Genomic DNA, 16,011 nt, shown 5'->3' on the forward strand with positions numbered 1-16,011 from the left:
CATGAGTGTGTTTGTCAGTCTGTGTTCTGTCTCCAGGTAGAAAGTCTTCATCATGGGCCTTTCTTCTGCTAAGAAAAACAGCCTCCGTTGACAACGAAGAATCTGTGATTCTCAGATTTGTGGGAGATGAATTAGGTCAGTACTTGTGTGGTTCGAGACATTAACGTCTTCCTGCCTCGCCGTCCATATTTCTGGTGGGCCATATGACCAGCGATGTGGTTTGGTGTGAAAGTGTCACTTTGTCCAGTTCTGTGGAGCAATCTCTGACCACCTATTTCTGTTAGGCTCAAGAATAGTGTGAAATAGTGAAAGACCTGAAGGCGGTTTTTTTTTTCCATTGAAGCATTTTATTGGAAACAACGAGTGCTTTGGTAAAATACTTCGTAGTTTTCTCCCGTCCAGTTTCTCAAGCATAACAGGAATGTCACAATCCAAAACGGGGCAGCGGCAAAATACGTTTTAGCAGGAATCAGACAGACAGATACACAGCAACAAGGAGGCAATCCGTTTAGGTCTCCACCCACAAGTGATGGACACGGGTTCAGGGTACCGGAAGTCATTTGTTTTCTGTCTTCACCGGAAGGTGACTGCACACAAGGTGAAGGCTGAGGACCAGCCCTCATAGCACACAGGGTGAAGGAAGAGGACCAGCCCTCATAGCACACAAGGTGAAGGAAGAGGACCAGCCCTCATAGCACACAGGGTGAAGGAAAAGGACCAGCCCTCATAGCACACAGGGTGAAGGAAAAGGACCAGCCCTCATAGCACACAGGGTGAAGGAAGAGGACCAGCCCTCATAGCACACAAGGTGAAGGAGGAGGACCAGCCCTCATAGCGCCCCGTGCGGTTAGCTGGGCAATAAACAGCAAGAGATGAAGGAAGAGGAAGTCATCTGTGTGCTGTCTACACCGTACTGTACCGCCTTTCACTGACCTGTACTGGACGACCCAGACAGCTATGAACGACCTGAGTCTGTGGCTTGGAGGAAATGTGTGGTTCCTGTCAGTCACCCCTGCTCCATCGTTCACTGATAGATTGTTGCTCTCTCTCTCTCCCTCTCTCTCTCCCTGCCTCTCTCTCCCCCTCTCTCTCCCCCCCCTCTCTCTCTCCCTCTCTCTCTCTGTCCCATTTATAATCAGCTGCGAAATGGATATGTTCCTAGAAAAATATTTGTCTCCAAAATCGGTTTTTAATTTTGTAATATGCTACTCATATGCTAAGGTCATTTTTTAGCTATACGTAAGATGATTAAATTTGCAAATGTTGTCTAGCTACACTTTTGGGGCTAAAAGACATTTGTGTTTTTTCAACTTTTATGTGACATTGTTGTGTATTTGGAAATGTTTGTTCTGGGCATGAAAACATCATTTTGTAGTAATCCTCCATACTCCAACACTGTGTGTGTGTGTGTGTGTGTGTAAATGAAATAGCAGTAGTAATTGCATTTATCTTGTTTTGTTATGCTACGTTCTCTCTCTCCCTCTCTCTCTCTCTCTCTCTCTCTCTCTGTCTCACCCCCTCTCTCTCTCTTTTGTTTGTTTGACTTGCATGCCCTGAGGGTCGGTTGTCAAAAGCATTTCCTTGCTTATTCCATTCCCTCATTAAATAAAATAATTTCAGTTCAATCCAGAATTCAGTTCTCTCTGTATCCCTCTCTGTATCTCTCTCTCTCTCTCTCTATATATATATATATATATATATCTATGCGTGCATTGCTGTTAGCGAGTACAGTTCCCACCTGTGTGTGGAATGGAATGAGGGGTGAGGGTTGGAGCAGGGACAAGATGTGTGTGTTTGGGGGAACTTTGAACTTTGACCTTGATCCCCATGCTTCCTGTTAGTGTCACGGAGGAACTAACCAACATGTGGGCCATGAGACATGATTCTAACAGCTGTCAGGTGTCAGGGGACGTGATTCTAACAGCTGTCAGGTGGCAGGGGACGTGATTCTAACAGCTGTCAGGTGTCAGGGGACGTGATTCTAACAGCTGTCAGGTGGCAGGGGACGTGATTCTAACAGCTGTCAGGTGGCAGGTGACGTGTGTCCAGAGCTGTTCAGTCTGCTGACTCTTGGGGAGGACAGAGAGAGAGAGAGAGAGAGAGAGAGAGAGAGAGATATTAAAAATTACATACAACTAAGTCAGGTACAGTCTTAAACAAGACCCAAAGATAGAAAACATTTTGGTGAACTCTCTCTCTCTCTCTGTCTCTCTCTCACACACATTTACACCACAGCACACACGCACACAAACACATACATACACTCTCTCGTCTAGTTTCATTGTTTCTTTTATATAGGAAACTGCTGTTGTTTTTAATGGACAATCAAAAACAGTGTAAGGGGAAGAAACGAAATTCTTACCTGAATCTCCCCCCCCCCCCTCCTTCCTTCCTTACCACCTGAACTAAAGTGAGAACCATCAGTGAATGACACACAACAAACCCACTGCCCACACAGGCAGCCGCCCCCTTCAGAGTAAAGGCAGCGTCATCTCTGTGCGGAAGACCTCAGAGGCTCTGCCTGGAGACTGGACCTATGAGATCAGCAGCGTCATGGAGCGTGCGGTGACGTTGAAGGTGACGTCAGCCGCTGACGCCATCGTGGGCCGCTACGAGATGTTCATCGACTCCATCCACCAGCCGGCGTCCGGGGAGGTGGAGAAGCACCGCTACAAGCACCCTGACGACATCTACCTGCTCTTCAACCCCTGGAACCAAGGTCAGCTGGTGCGGGAGTACACACATACACACACTCGCATGCAAGCACACATTGTCCTCGCACCCACCCACCCACACACACCCATACACACACGCACGCACGCACGCACGCACGCACGCACGCACGCACGCACACACACACACACACACCACACGCACACACGCCAGCGAACACACACCCACACACACACACACACACACAAACCTACGCGCGCGCACACGCACACACACACACACACACACACACACACACACACACACACGCAATTATGCAAGCTCACCCTTGTCCGTCAGACTCGGACACAAAGAGTGGTGGTGTTCGTGGTGTGTGTGTGTGTGTGTGTGTGTGAGTTTACAGGAATGTACACATGTGCTATTTTCATTCATACATACATCCACCCGTCCATCCACGTCACCCATACCCATGCACTTACCCCTCCCCCCCCCCGGCCCCCCACTGACTACCCCCCCCCCTCACCCCCCACCCTGTGACCGACATGTTCAGCGGACGACGTGTTCCTGGAGAACAGCACTGAGCGTGACGAGCACGTGCTTCGCGAGACGGGTCGGATCTGGCTGGGCACGGTGGGCAAGTTCTGTGTCCGGCCCTGGAACTTTGGTCAGGTCAGTCTGTGTGGTGTTTAGCTGTGGTCAGGTCAGTCTGTGTGGTGTTTAGCTGTGGTCAGGTCATCTGTGTGGTGTTTAGCTCTGGTCAGGTCAGTCTGTATGGTGTTTAACTCTGGTCAGGTCAGTCTGTGTGGTGTTTAGCTGTGGACAGGTCAGTCTGTGTAGTGTTTAACTGTGGTCAGGTCAGTCTGTGTGGTGTTTAACTCTGGTCAGGTCAGTCTGTGTGGTGTTTAGCTGTGGACAGGTCAGTCTGTGTGGTGTTTAGCTGTGGTCAGGTCAGTCTGTGTGGTGTTTAGCTGTGGTCAGGTCATCTGTGTGGTGTTTAACTGTGGTCAGGTCAGTCTGTATTGTGTTTAGCTGTGGACAGGTCAGGCTGTGTGGTGTTTAGCTGTTGTCAGGTCAGTCTGTATTGTGTTTAGCTGTGGTCAGGTCAGGGTGTGTGGTGTTTAGCTGTGGTCAGGTCAGTCTGTGTGGTGTTTAACTGTGGTCAGGTCAGTCTGTGTGGTGTTTAACTGTGGTCAGGTCAGTCTGTGTGGTGTTTAACTGTGGTCAGGTCAGTCTGTGTGGTGTTTAACTGTGGTCAGGTCAGTCTGTGTGGTGTTTAGCTGTGGTCAGGTCAGGCTGTGTGGTGTTTAGCTGTTGTCAGGTCAGTCTGTATGGTGTTTAGCTGTTGTCAGGTCAGTCTGTATTGTGTTTAGCTGTGGTCAGGTCAGGGTGTGTGGTGTTTAACTGTGGTCAGGTCAGTCTGTGTGGTGTTTAACTGTGGTCAGGTCAGTCTGTATGGTGTTTAGCTGTGGACAGGTCAGGCTGTGTGGTGTTTAGCTGTGGTCAGGTCAGTCTGCAGGCTTTGCTGTGTAGTTGTGGTTGTCTATACCGGGGTGTACTTTACCGTGCAGGGTGTGCTAGTGTCTGAGTCGTGTAGAGTGTTGGTTTTTTGTTAACTTTGTGCTAGACGTTTAACGTTAGGCTGTTTTAGTTCTCATGAGGGTACGTTGAGGATTTACAGGTATAACAACTGTACACTAAAAAAAAAGGTACACTGATGGTATTCAAATATATGTCATGCAGATAACTATCATTTATATATACATGTCAGGAATTATGAGTATTTCACAAACTGATTAACACACACGCATACGCATGTCAAGCAGATAAATAATTATTTATATATTTCAGGAATCATAAGTATTTCACAAACTGTGATTTACACACGGGCATACGCGTGCGTGCACACAAACAAACATACGTATAGACAGACTGATGTACAGATAGATCGATAGATGAATATATTACATCTTCAGTCATTTAAAAAATCAAATTTATGATTTGTTTCTGAAGAATATGGTGTCTGCATCATGATATTAAAATGTGTGTGTGTGTGTGTGTGTGTGTGTGTGTGTGTGTGTGTGTGTGTGTGTGTGTGTGTCTGTGTGGGTGGGTTGGTGGTTGGGTGGGTGTGCGTGCGCGTGCGTGCGTGCGTGCGTGCGTGCGTGTGTGCGTGTGTGTGTGTGTGTGTGCCCACAGTTTGATGACCTGTGTCTGTTCGCGGCCTTGGCGCTGCTGGAGAAGTCAGAGCTGGGGGACCAGGCCCGCAACAACCCGGTACAGGTGGTCCGGGCCATCTGCCGTGTGGTGAGTCAGGGCCATGGGCCGTCCTCCTTCTGTCGGTCTGTCGCTGTGTCACTGTCCTGGTCTGTCCCTGTGTCACTGTCCCGGTTTGTCCCTGTGTCACTCTGGTCTGTCCCTGTGTCACTGTCCTGGTCTGTCGCTGTGTCACTGTCCCGGTTTGTCCCTGTGTCACTCTGGTCTGTCCCTGTGTCACTGTGCTGGTCTGTCCCTGTGTCACTGTCCCGGTTTGTCCCTGTGTCACTCTGGTCTGTCCCTGTGTCACTGTCCTGGTCTGTCCCTGTGTCACTCTGGTCTGTCCCTGTGTCACTCTGGTCTGTCCCTGTGTCACTCTGGTCTGTCCCTGTGTCACTGTCCTGGTCTGTCCCTGTGTCACTGTCGTCCCTGTGTCACTCTGGTCTGTCCCTGTGTCACTGTGCTGGTCTGTCGCTGTGTCACTGTGCTGGTCTGTCCCTGTGTCACTGTGCTGGTCTGTCCCTGTGTCACTCTGGTCTGTCCCTGTGTCACTGTCCTGGTCTGTCCCTGTGTCACTGTCCTGGTCTGTCCCTGTGTCACTCTGGTCTGTCCCTGTGTCACTCTGGTCTGTCCCTGTGTCACTCTGGTCTGTCCCTGTGTCACTGTCCTGGTCTGTCCCTGTGTCACTGTCCTGGTCACTGTCCTGGTCTGTCCCTGTGTCACTGTGCTGGTCTGTCCCTGTGTCACTGTGCTGGTCTGTCCCTGTGTCACTGTCCTGGTCTGTCCCTGTGTCACTGTCCTGGTCTGTCCCTGTGTCACTCTGGTCTGTCCCTGTGTCACTCTGGTCTGTCCCTGTGTCACTGTCCTGGTCTGTCCCTGTGTCACTGTCCTGGTCTGTCCCTGTGTCACTCTGGTCTGTCCCTGTGTCACTCTGGTCTGTCCCTGTGTCACTCTGGTCTGTCCCTGTGTCACTGTCCTGGTCTGTCCCTGTGTCACTGTCCTGGTCACTGTCCTGGTCTGTCCCTGTGTCACTGTCCTGGTCTGTCCCTGTGTCACTGTCCTGGTCTGTCCCTGTGTCACTCTGGTCTGTCCCTGTGTCACTGTCCTGGTCTGTCCCTGTGTCACTGTCCTGGTCTGTCCCTGTCCTGGTCTGTCCCTGTGTCACTGTCCTGGACTGTCCCTGTGTCACTGTCCTGGTCTGTCCCTGTGTCACTGTCCTGGTCTGTCCCTGTGTCACTCTGGTCTGTCCCTGTGTCACTGTCCTGGTCTGTCCCTGTGTCACTCTGGTCTGTCCCTGTGTTACTCTGGTCTGTCCCTGTGTCACTGTCCTGGTCTGTCCCTGTGTCACTCTGGTCTGTCCCTGTGTCACTGTCCTGGTCTGTCCCTGTGTCACAGTCCTGGTCTGTCCCTGTGTCACTGTCCTGGTCTGTCCCTGTGTCACAGTCCTGGTCTGTCCCTGTGTCACTGTCCTGGTCTGTCCCTGTGTCACTGTCCTGGTCTGTCCCTGTGTCATTCTCCTGGTCTGTGTCACTGTCCCGGTCTGTCGCTGTGTCACTGTGCTGGTCTGTCCCTGTGTCCCTGTGTCACTGTGCTGGTCACTGTCCTGGTCTGTCCCTGTGTCACTGTCCTGGTCTGTCCCTGTGTCACTGTCCTGGTCACTGTCCTGGTCTGTCCCTGTGTCACTGTCCTGGTCTGTCCCTGTGTCACTGTCCTGGACTGTCCCTGTGTCACTCTGGTCTGTCCCTGTGTCACTGTCCTGGTCTGTCCCTGTGTCACTGTCCTGGTCTGTCCCTGTGTCACTGTCCTGGTCTGTCCCTGTGTCACTGTCCTGGTCTGTCCCTGTGTCACTATCCTGGTCTGTCCCTGTGTCACTGTCCCGGTTTGTCCCTGTGTCACTGTCCTGGTCTGTCCCTGTGTCACTGTCCCGGTTTGTCCCTGTGTCACTGTCCTGGTCTGTCCCTGTGTCACTGTCCTGGTCTGTCCCTGTGTCACTGTCCCGGTCTGTCCCTGTGTCACTGTCCTGGTCTGTCCCTGTGTCACTGTCCTGGTCTGTCCCTGTGTCACTGTCCCGGTCTGTCCCTGTGTCACTGTCCCGGTCTGTCCCTGTGTCACTGTCCCGGTTTGTCCCTGTGTCACTCTCCTGGTCTGTCCCTGTGTCACTGTCCCGGTTTGTCCCTGTGTCACTGTCCTGGTCTGTCCCTGTGTCACTGTCCTGGTCTGTCCCTGTGTCACTGTCCCGGTTTGTCCCTGTGTCACTGTCCCGGTCTGTCCCTGTGTCGTCCTGGTCTGTCCCTGTGTCACTCTGGTCTGTCCCTGTGTCACTCTGGTCTGTCCCTGTGTCACTGTCCCGGTTTGTCCCTGTGTCACTCTCCTGGTCTGTCCCTGTGTCACTGTCCCGGTCTGTCCCTGTGTCGTCCTGGTCTGTCCCTGTGTCACTCTGGTCTGTCCCTGTGTCACTCTGGTCTGTCCCTGTGTCACTCTGGTCTGTTCCTGTGTCACTGTCCTGGTCTGTCCCTGTGTCACTCTGGTCTGTCCCTGTGTCACTGTCCTGGTCTGTCCCTGTGTCACTGTCCTGGTCACTGTCCTGGTCTGTCCCTGTGTCACTGTCCTGGTCTGTCCCTGTGTCACTCTGGTCTGTCCCTGTGTCACTGTCCTGGTCTGTCCCTGTGTCACTGTCCTGGTCACTGTCCTGGTCTGTCCCTGTGTCACTGTCCTGGTCTGTCCCTGTGTCACTCTGGTCTGTCCCTGTGTCACTCTGGTCTGTCCCTGTGTCACTGTCCTGGTCTGTCCCTGTGTCACTCTGGTCTGTCCCTGTGTCACTGTCCTGGTCTGTCCCTGTGTCACTGTCCTGGTCTGTCCCTGTGTCACTGTCCTGGTCTGTCCCTGTGTCACTCTGGTCTGTCCCTGTGTCACTGTCCCGGTCTGTCCCTGTGTCACTGTCCTGGTCTGTCCCTGTGTCACTCTGGTCTGTCCCTGTGTCACTGTCCTGGTCTGTCCCTGTGTCACAGTCCTGGTCTGTCCCTGTGTCACTCTGGTCTGTCCCTGTGTCACTGTCCTGGTCTGTCCCTGTGTCACTCTGGTCTGTCCATGTGTCACTGTCCTGGTCTGTCCCTGTGTCACTCTGGTCTGTCCCTGTGTCACTGTCCTCGTCTGCCCCTGTGTCACTCTGGTCTGTCCCTGTGTCACTGTCCTGGTCTGCCCCTGTGTCACTCTGGTCTGTCCCTGTGTCACTGTCCTGGTCTGTCCCTGTGTCACTCTGGTCGGTCCCTGTGTCACTGTCCTGGTCTGTCCCTGTGTCACTCTGGTCGGTCCCTGTGTCACTGTCCTGGTCTGCTCCTGTGTCACTCTGGTCTGTCCCTAGGCCCTGTGTCACTGTCCTGGTCTGTCCCTGTGTCACTCTGGGCTGTCCCTGTGTCACTCTGGTCTGTCCCTGTGTCACTGTCCTGGTCTGTCCCTGTGTCACTCTGGGCTGTCCCTGTGTCACTCTTGTCTGTCCCTGTGTCACTCTCCTGGTCTGTCCCTGTGTCACTCTGGTCTGTCCCTGTGTCACTCTGGTCTGTCCCTGTGTCACTCTCCTGGTCTGTCCCTGTGTCACTCTGGTCTGTCCCTGTGTCACAGTCCTGGTCTGTCCCTGTGTCACTCTGGTCTGCCCCTGTGTCACTCTGGGCTGTCCCTGTGTCACTGTCCTGGTCTGTCCCTGTGTCACTCTGGTCTGTCGCTGTGTCACTGTCCTGGTCTGTCCCTGTGTCACTCTGGTCTGTCCCTGTGTCACAGTCCTGGTCTGTCCCTGTGTCACTCTGGTCTGCCCCTGTGTCACTCTGGGCTGTCCCTGTGTCACTGTCCTGGTCTGTCCCTGTGTCACTCTGGTCTGTCGCTGTGTCACTGTCCTGGTCTGTCCCTGTGTCACTCTGGTCTGTCCCTGTGTCACTGTCCTGGTCTGTCCCTGTGTCACAGTCCTGGTCTGTCCCTGTGTCACTCTGGTCTGTCCCTGTGTCACTGTCCTGGTCTGTCCCTGTGTCACTCTGGTCTGTCCCTGTGTCACTCTGGTCTGTCGCTGTGTCACTGTCCTGGTCTGTCCCTGTGTCACTCTGGTCTGTCCCTGTGTCACTCTGGTCTGTCGCTGTGTCACTGTCCCGGTCTGTCCCTGTGTCACTGTCCTGGTCTGTCCCTGTGTCACTCTGGTCTGTCCCTGTGTCACTCTGGTCTGTCGCTGTGTCACTGTCCTGGTCTGTCCCTGTGTCACCCTGTGTCATTCTGGTCTGTCCCTGTGTCACTGTCCTGGTCTGTCCCTGTGTCACTCTGGTCTGTCCCTGTGTCACTCTGGTCTGTCACTGTGTCCCTGTGTCACTCTTCTGGTCTGTGTCATTCTCCTGGTCTATCCCTGTGTCCCTGTGTCACTCTCCCCTCTCTCTTTCCTGCCCCCACCGCCCTACTGCAGTACATTTACCCCCACCTCTCTCTCCCTCAATGTTTGCGTGTGACAGGACTTGTGGTACAGATTCTAGTACAGATGCAGATGTGTTGATATCTTCAAACATCTGTTAGCATTTATTCTTACAGCCTGATAATGAACACAGTATCACTTCGTTTTTATTGAAGTTTACCATTTTAGGTTAAAACGATTCTTCCAGAAAGCAATAGAACAACTCAACCAGAACTTAACAGAATATCGACCAGGAGCACTGTGTCATTTGTGCCTGAGATCAACATGAACAGTGTGTTGTGTCCGAGATGAACATGAACATTGTGTTGTGCCCCAGATCACATGAACTCCGTGTGTTATGGGCAGTCACCATGAACTCTTGTGTGTTGTGCCTCAGAACTCTTTTTTTGTTGTTTGTAAACGGCTAGGACTTATTTTCAAGATTAGGCGTTAATGCTCGTGCTGATGATAATAATGATGATAATGATTATGATGATGATGATAATAATAATGATAATAATGATACTTTACAAAATACTACTAATGATAATGATAATAATGATAAAGATAATACCAATAACAATAACAATACTACTACTACCTCTACAAGTTGTGGTGTGGTTCGTCCGTCGGGATCGACGAGGACCATCTAGTCATCTTGGGGGTGGGTGGGTTGGCTCTGTGGGTGCGCAGATGACTGGTCAGGCCAATTCGCGCCTGGAAGGTTCTGACGCAGTGTGGACAGGGGATGGTGGCGGCTGTCGGGGACTTGCTGGCCCTGCTTTTCCTGGCCTGTCTGCGTTGCTCTGCTGCAGCGATTCTGTTGGCCTCACAGGATTTGGCGCCTTTGTGGACAGCTGAACGCCACTTTGGTCTGTCCATTGCATTCAGCTCCCATGTGTCGTGGGTGATGTTGAAGGCCTTCAGAGAAGCTTTCAGAGTGTCTTTGAAGCGCTTCTTTTGGCCTCCATGGGAGCGCTTGCCATGTTGGAGTTCGCCGTACAGCAGTTTCTTGGGGAGCCGGTGGTCTGGCATGCGAACTACATGGCCTACATCAAGATGGCGTAGATGCTGGGCAAGTTTGCACGAGTGAGCACCTCTGTGTCAGGGATCTTCTCTTGCCACTTTATGCCGAGAAGTTTTCTGAGGCTGGTGGTATGGAAGTGGTTCAGCTTTTTGGCGTGGTGTTTGTAGACCGTCCATGATTCAGATCCATAGAGCAGTGTGGTGAGAACTATGGCCTTGTATACTTTGAGCTTCGTCTCCAGGGTGATGCCTCTCCTGTTCCAAACGTTTTTATGGAGTCTGCCGAAGGCAGCACTGGCTTTGGCGTGTCTGGCATTCACCTCGTCGTCGATGACAACTGTGCGAGAGAGTGTACTGCCCAGGTATGTGAACTTGTCCACCGCGTTCAGTCGTTGCCCGTTGATGAAGATGTTTGGTTCAACGTAAGGCTTTCCTGGAGCTGGCTGGTGCATCACCTCAGTCTTCTTTGTGCTGATTGTGAGGCCAGAATTGTCACAGGCAGCAGAGAACTTGTCGACGCTGTGTTGCATGTCAGCTTCGGAGGCAGCGTTGAGAGCGCAGTCATCAGCAAACAGGAAGTCGTTGACGGTGTCTGTCCTCACCTTGGTTTTTGCTTGAAGCCTCCTGAGGTTGAAGAGTGAGCCATCTGTGCGGTACCTGATGCCAATGCCTACGTCAGCGTCTCTGAAGGCATCTGTCAGCATGGCTGAAAACATGAGACTGAACAGGGTGGGGGCAAGAACACACCCTTGCTTGACTCCGTTGGAGACAGGGAATAGTTCTGAAGTCTCTCCGTTGTCTTGGACTCAGGCCAGCATCCCATCGTGTAGTTGCCGTATGATGGTGATGAACTTTCTGGGACATCCGTACTTCGCCATGATTCTCCAAAGGCCATCTCTGCTAACAGTATCGAAGGCCTTGGTCAGATCGACATAGGTGGAGTAAAGGTCGGCGTTCTGTTCCTGACACTTCTCCTGGAGCTGCCTGGCAGCAAACACCATGTTGATAGTCCCGCGTTCTTTCCGGAAGCCACACTGGCTCTCTGGTAGGAGACCTTGCTCAAGGTGCGCTATGAGACGGTTGAGTTGCACTCTGGCCAGAGTCTTGCCTGCGACGGACAGCAGGGATATTCCACGATGGTTGTCACAGGCCTGACGATTTCCTTTGCGCTTGTACAGGTGTATGATGGAAGCGTCTTTGAAGTCCTGTGGAACTGCCTCATGCTGCCAGATGAGCTGGAATAGCTGATGAAGCTTCCCAGTCAGCGCCATACCACCTTCTTTGTAGACCTCAGCTGGAATGGAGTCTGAACCAGGGGCTTTCCCATTGGATAGCAGACGGATAGCTTTCTGGGTCTCCTCCAAAGTTGGAATGGCATCCAACCACTCACTGACTGGCACCTGGGGGAGTCGGTCGATGGCTTCATCATTGATGGTGGAGGGGCGGTTCAGTACACTGTCAAAGTGTTCAGCCCATCTCTCAAGGATCCCGTCCTTGTCAGTGATTAGGGTAGAACCATCAGCACTGAGGAGTGGAGCAGATCCGGAGGTGGTGGGACCGTAGACTACTTTCAGGCCGTTATAGAAGTTCTTAATGTCGTTCCTGTCTGCAAAGCCATGGATCTCATCAGCTTTGTTGCTCAACCAGGAATCCTGCATCTGCTGCAGCTTCAGCTGGATGGTGCTGCGTGCGTTCTTCAGTATATCTTTCTTTGACTGTGACTTGGGATCTTCAATGTGGGCTCTGTAGGCTTGGCGTTTGTCTTCTAGCAGCTGCTTGATCTCAGTGCAGTTCTCATCAAACCAGTCTTTGTGCTTCCTGGCAGAAGGCCCAAGGCACTCCATGGCAGTATTGTACACCGTCTCATGCAGTGCGCCCCATGCTGCCTCCACATTCTGGTTGTCCAGCACGGTGGACTCAAGGCGTTCCTCCAGGGTGTCAGCAAAGCTCTGCTTGATGTTGCCTAGCTCCAGCTTGTTGACATTCAGGCGTTTGGGTGCTTTCATGCCCTGAGGCCGTCTCTTGGGCTGGATGCGGAGGTTGAGTTTGGAGACGATAAGGCGGTAGTCTGTCCAGCACTCAGCGCCGCACATGGCCCTCGTGACTCGTACGTCCTGCCTGTCCCTCTTCCTGACGATGACAAAGTCAATGAGATGCCAAGCAAGGATGCATCCATGACGTCCTGTTACGGGTAGGGAGGCAGAAGATGGTGTTTGTGATAAGAAGGTCGTGCTCGGCACATGTCTGGAGAAGTAGTTGACCATTGATGTTACAGTTGCCAACCCCATGCTTCCCAATCACGCCTTCCCAGGAGGTGCTGTCACAGCCAACTCTCGCATTAAAGTCACCAAGAATAATGAGCTTGTCTGCATTGGGAACAGTGGTGATAACAGTGTTCAGGTCCTCGTAAAACTTGTCCTTGATCTCATGCGGGTTGGTCATGGTGGGCGCGTAGGCGCTGACAGTGGTGGCAAACTTCTTCCCGTTGCATAAAGGGAGTTTCATCGTCATCAGGCGATCGTTCACTCCTTTCGGGGGGCCAGCCAGTTTGCCAACTAGGGTTGTCTTCACTGCAAAGCCAACTCCAGCCTCACGTCTCTCTTCAGGTCCGCGATCACTCCAAAAGAAGGTGTAGCCTGCGCCTTGCTCACAGAGTTCGCCTTCTTCTGTCAGTCTGGTCTCAATTAAGGCAGCGATGTCGATGTTGTACCTGGCTAGTTCACTCGCAATGAGTGCTGTGCGTCTCTGTGGTCTGTCTGAGTCGCCTCTGTCCAGAAGCGTACGCACGTTCCATGTGGCAATGGTCAATGGGGTGCTCCTTGTTTTCTTCTTTCTTTCCTTTGTGTGTCGACCGCTTGAGTAGGGTCCCCATCAGCCGCAGTATGCTGACTAGGGTGGTGTGGAGCAGGCAATGTTTAGGGCACCTTTTCTAGCCCCTTCCTCATGCCATGGAGGTGAGCAGTGCTGTCCTGAAGAGGGCTGCTCAGTCGCTCAGGGGGCTGCCGATCTCCACCGCTGCTCCAGTCGGTGAAAAACGATCCTATGGCCTGAGCCGCCTGTGTGCAGGTCCGTGGCTACGACTGTCAGTGTACCCCCACCTGTCGCTTCGTCGCTCGCCTGTCGCCACAGGGCTTGGGGAAAATGATGGTATCGGATGAAGGATGACTGATGACTTGCGCGATGACTTTGTTTATAGTGAGGAGGAGTTGCGCACCGTCGACCTCACTCTCTTGTCCGAGACCATCTGTATCCAGTGGCAAGACGAGGTCAAGACGACTGGAGATGGAAACGGATGCAGTGGATGACCAGGATGTCCTGTGTGCCTCATCCTGCCCTCAGCACTCTACAGTGCTCTGCTGCAACCGCCTTCCTCTCCGTTGAACCATGAAGGTTTCTTCCGCAGAGTCCGCCCGATCCAGTCTTCACATGCTTGGGTAGACAAGCCCTAACTCACCGTGGGTTTGAGACCTGTCGGCTACCCTCACCTAGTTTAGCCAGCCTGTCAAAGCCGTTGCCCGGGGATTGGGCGCTGCCGCATGCTAGCAGCTTCTAGGACCCATAGGTGAGAGCTGGGTGCCGGTGGGGACCAATAGAGGACGAACCACTCCCGGAAGAGCGTGACAAACCCCCCCTCTAGAGGTACTACCCCTCCCGTGCACCCCCCTAACCCCCACCACTACAAGTACTACTACTACAACAACTACTACTACTTCTTATGATAGTAAGTGTGTGTGCCGTGCCCCAGATCAACAGCACGGAGCGGGACAGCGGGGTGCTGTGCGGGAACTGGTCCGGGAAGTACGATGACGGCCTGGCGCCCTTCGCCTGGAACGGGTCCTCGGCCATCCTGGAGGAGTTCCTCAAGAAACGCAAGGGCGTCAAGTACGGCCAGTGCTGGACCTTCGCTGCTGTGGCTACTACCCGTGGGTGATGGCGTGTGGGTGATGGGGTGGGGGTGATGGTGATGGGGTGATGGCGATAGGGTGATGGGGTGGGGGTGATGGGGTGGGGGTGATGGGGTGTGGCTGATGGTGATGGGGTGTGGATGATGGTGATGGGGTGGGTGATGGTTATGGGGTGTGGCTGATGGTGATGGGGTGTGGCTGATGGTGATGGGGTGGGTGATGGTGATGGTGATTGGGTGTGGAGGATGGTGATGGGGTGGGTGATGGTGATGGTGATTGGGTGTGGAGGATGGTGATGGGGTGGGTGATGGGTGTGGGTGATGGTGATGGGGTGGGTGATGGTGATGGAAGTGGGTGATGGTGATGGGAGTGAGTGATGGTGATGGGGTGGGTGATGGGTGTGGGTGTGGATGATGGTGATGGGGTGGGTGATGGTGATGGAAGTGGGTGATGGTGATGGGAGTGAGTGATGGTGATGGGGTGGGTGAGGGGGTGGGTGATGGTGATGGTGATTGGGTGTGGATGATGGGGTGGGTGATGGTGATGGGGTGTGGGTGATGGTGATGGGGTGGGTGATGGGGTTCGTGATGGTGATGGGGTGGGTGATGGTGATGGGGTGTGGGTGATGGTGATGGGGTGGGTGATGGGGTGGGTGATGGTGATGGGGTGTGGGTGATGGTGATGGGGTGATGGTGATGGTGATTGGATGTGGGTGATGGTGATTGGGTGTGGGTGATGGTGATGGGGTGATGGTGATGGGATGTGGGTGATGGTAATGGGGTGATGGTGATTGGATGTGGGTGATGGTGATGGGGTGTGGGTGATGGTGATGGTGATTGGATGTGGGTGATGGTGATTGGGTGTGGGTGATGGTGATTGGGTGTGGGTGATGGTGATGGGGTGTGGGTGATGGTGATGGGATGTGGGTGATGGTGATTGGGTGTGGGTGATGGTGATGGTGATTGGGTGTGGGTGATGGTGATGGGGTGTGGGTGATGGTGATTGGGTGTGGGTGATGGTGATGGTGATTGGATGTGGGTGATGGTGATTGGGTGTGGGTGATGGTGATTGGGTGTGGGTGATGATGATGGGGTGGTTGATGGTGGTGGGGTGTGGGTGATGGTGATGGGGTGGTTGATGGTGGTGGGGTGTGGGTGATGGTGATGGTGATTGGGTGTGGGTGATGGTGATGGGGGTGGGTGATGGTGATGGGGGTGGGTGATGGTGATGGGGGTGGGTGAGGGTGGTGGGGGTGGGTGATGGTGATGGGGTGGGTGATGGGGTGGGTGAATGTGATGGAGTGGGTGATGGGGGTGGGTGAAGGTGGTGGGGGTGGGTGAAGGTGGTGGGGGTGGGTGATGGTGGTGGGGTGGGTGATGGAGGTGGGTGATGGTGGTGGGGTGTGGGTGATGGTGATGGTGATTGGGTGTGGATGATGGTGATTGTGATGGGGTGGGTGATGGTGATGGAGGTGGGTGATGGTGATGGGGGTGGGTGATGGTGATTGTGATGGGGTGGGTGATGGTGATGGAGGTGGGTGATAGTGATGGGGGTGGGTGAAGGTGGTGGGGGTGGGTGATGGTGATGGTGATGGGGTGGGTGATGGTGATGGAGTGGGTGATGGTGGGTGTGTGATTGCAAGTTTTGAGTGCCGGGGTGTAGGTGATAAGAGTGTGTGGTGGCTGGGTGTCAGTTTTCTCTTCGTTCTTTTGACATCACTCATATTGTTTG

The 16,011-nt window shown here is 53.3% G+C and overlaps 1 protein-coding gene across 8 annotated transcripts in view; it reads left to right on the forward strand.

Annotated features, from left to right (window-relative positions):
- Positions 1-16,011, forward strand: part of LOC143286063 (hemocyte protein-glutamine gamma-glutamyltransferase-like) — a 131,171-nt gene that overhangs the window by 103,291 nt on the left and 11,869 nt on the right. For all 8 annotated transcript variants that reach the window (XM_076593613.1, XM_076593615.1, XM_076593616.1 and 5 more), the window contains 4 exons: positions 2,459-2,719; positions 3,224-3,342; positions 4,870-4,977; positions 14,121-14,298. In XM_076593613.1, coding sequence (XP_076449728.1) covers positions 2,459-2,719; positions 3,224-3,342; positions 4,870-4,977; positions 14,121-14,298 — 666 coding nt within the window. The remainder of the gene's footprint in view (positions 1-2,458; positions 2,720-3,223; positions 3,343-4,869; positions 4,978-14,120; positions 14,299-16,011) is intronic.

This window comes from Babylonia areolata, chromosome 9, assembly GCF_041734735.1.
Source record: "Babylonia areolata isolate BAREFJ2019XMU chromosome 9, ASM4173473v1, whole genome shotgun sequence".
Classification (NCBI taxonomy): domain Eukaryota; kingdom Metazoa; phylum Mollusca; class Gastropoda; order Neogastropoda; family Buccinidae; genus Babylonia; species Babylonia areolata.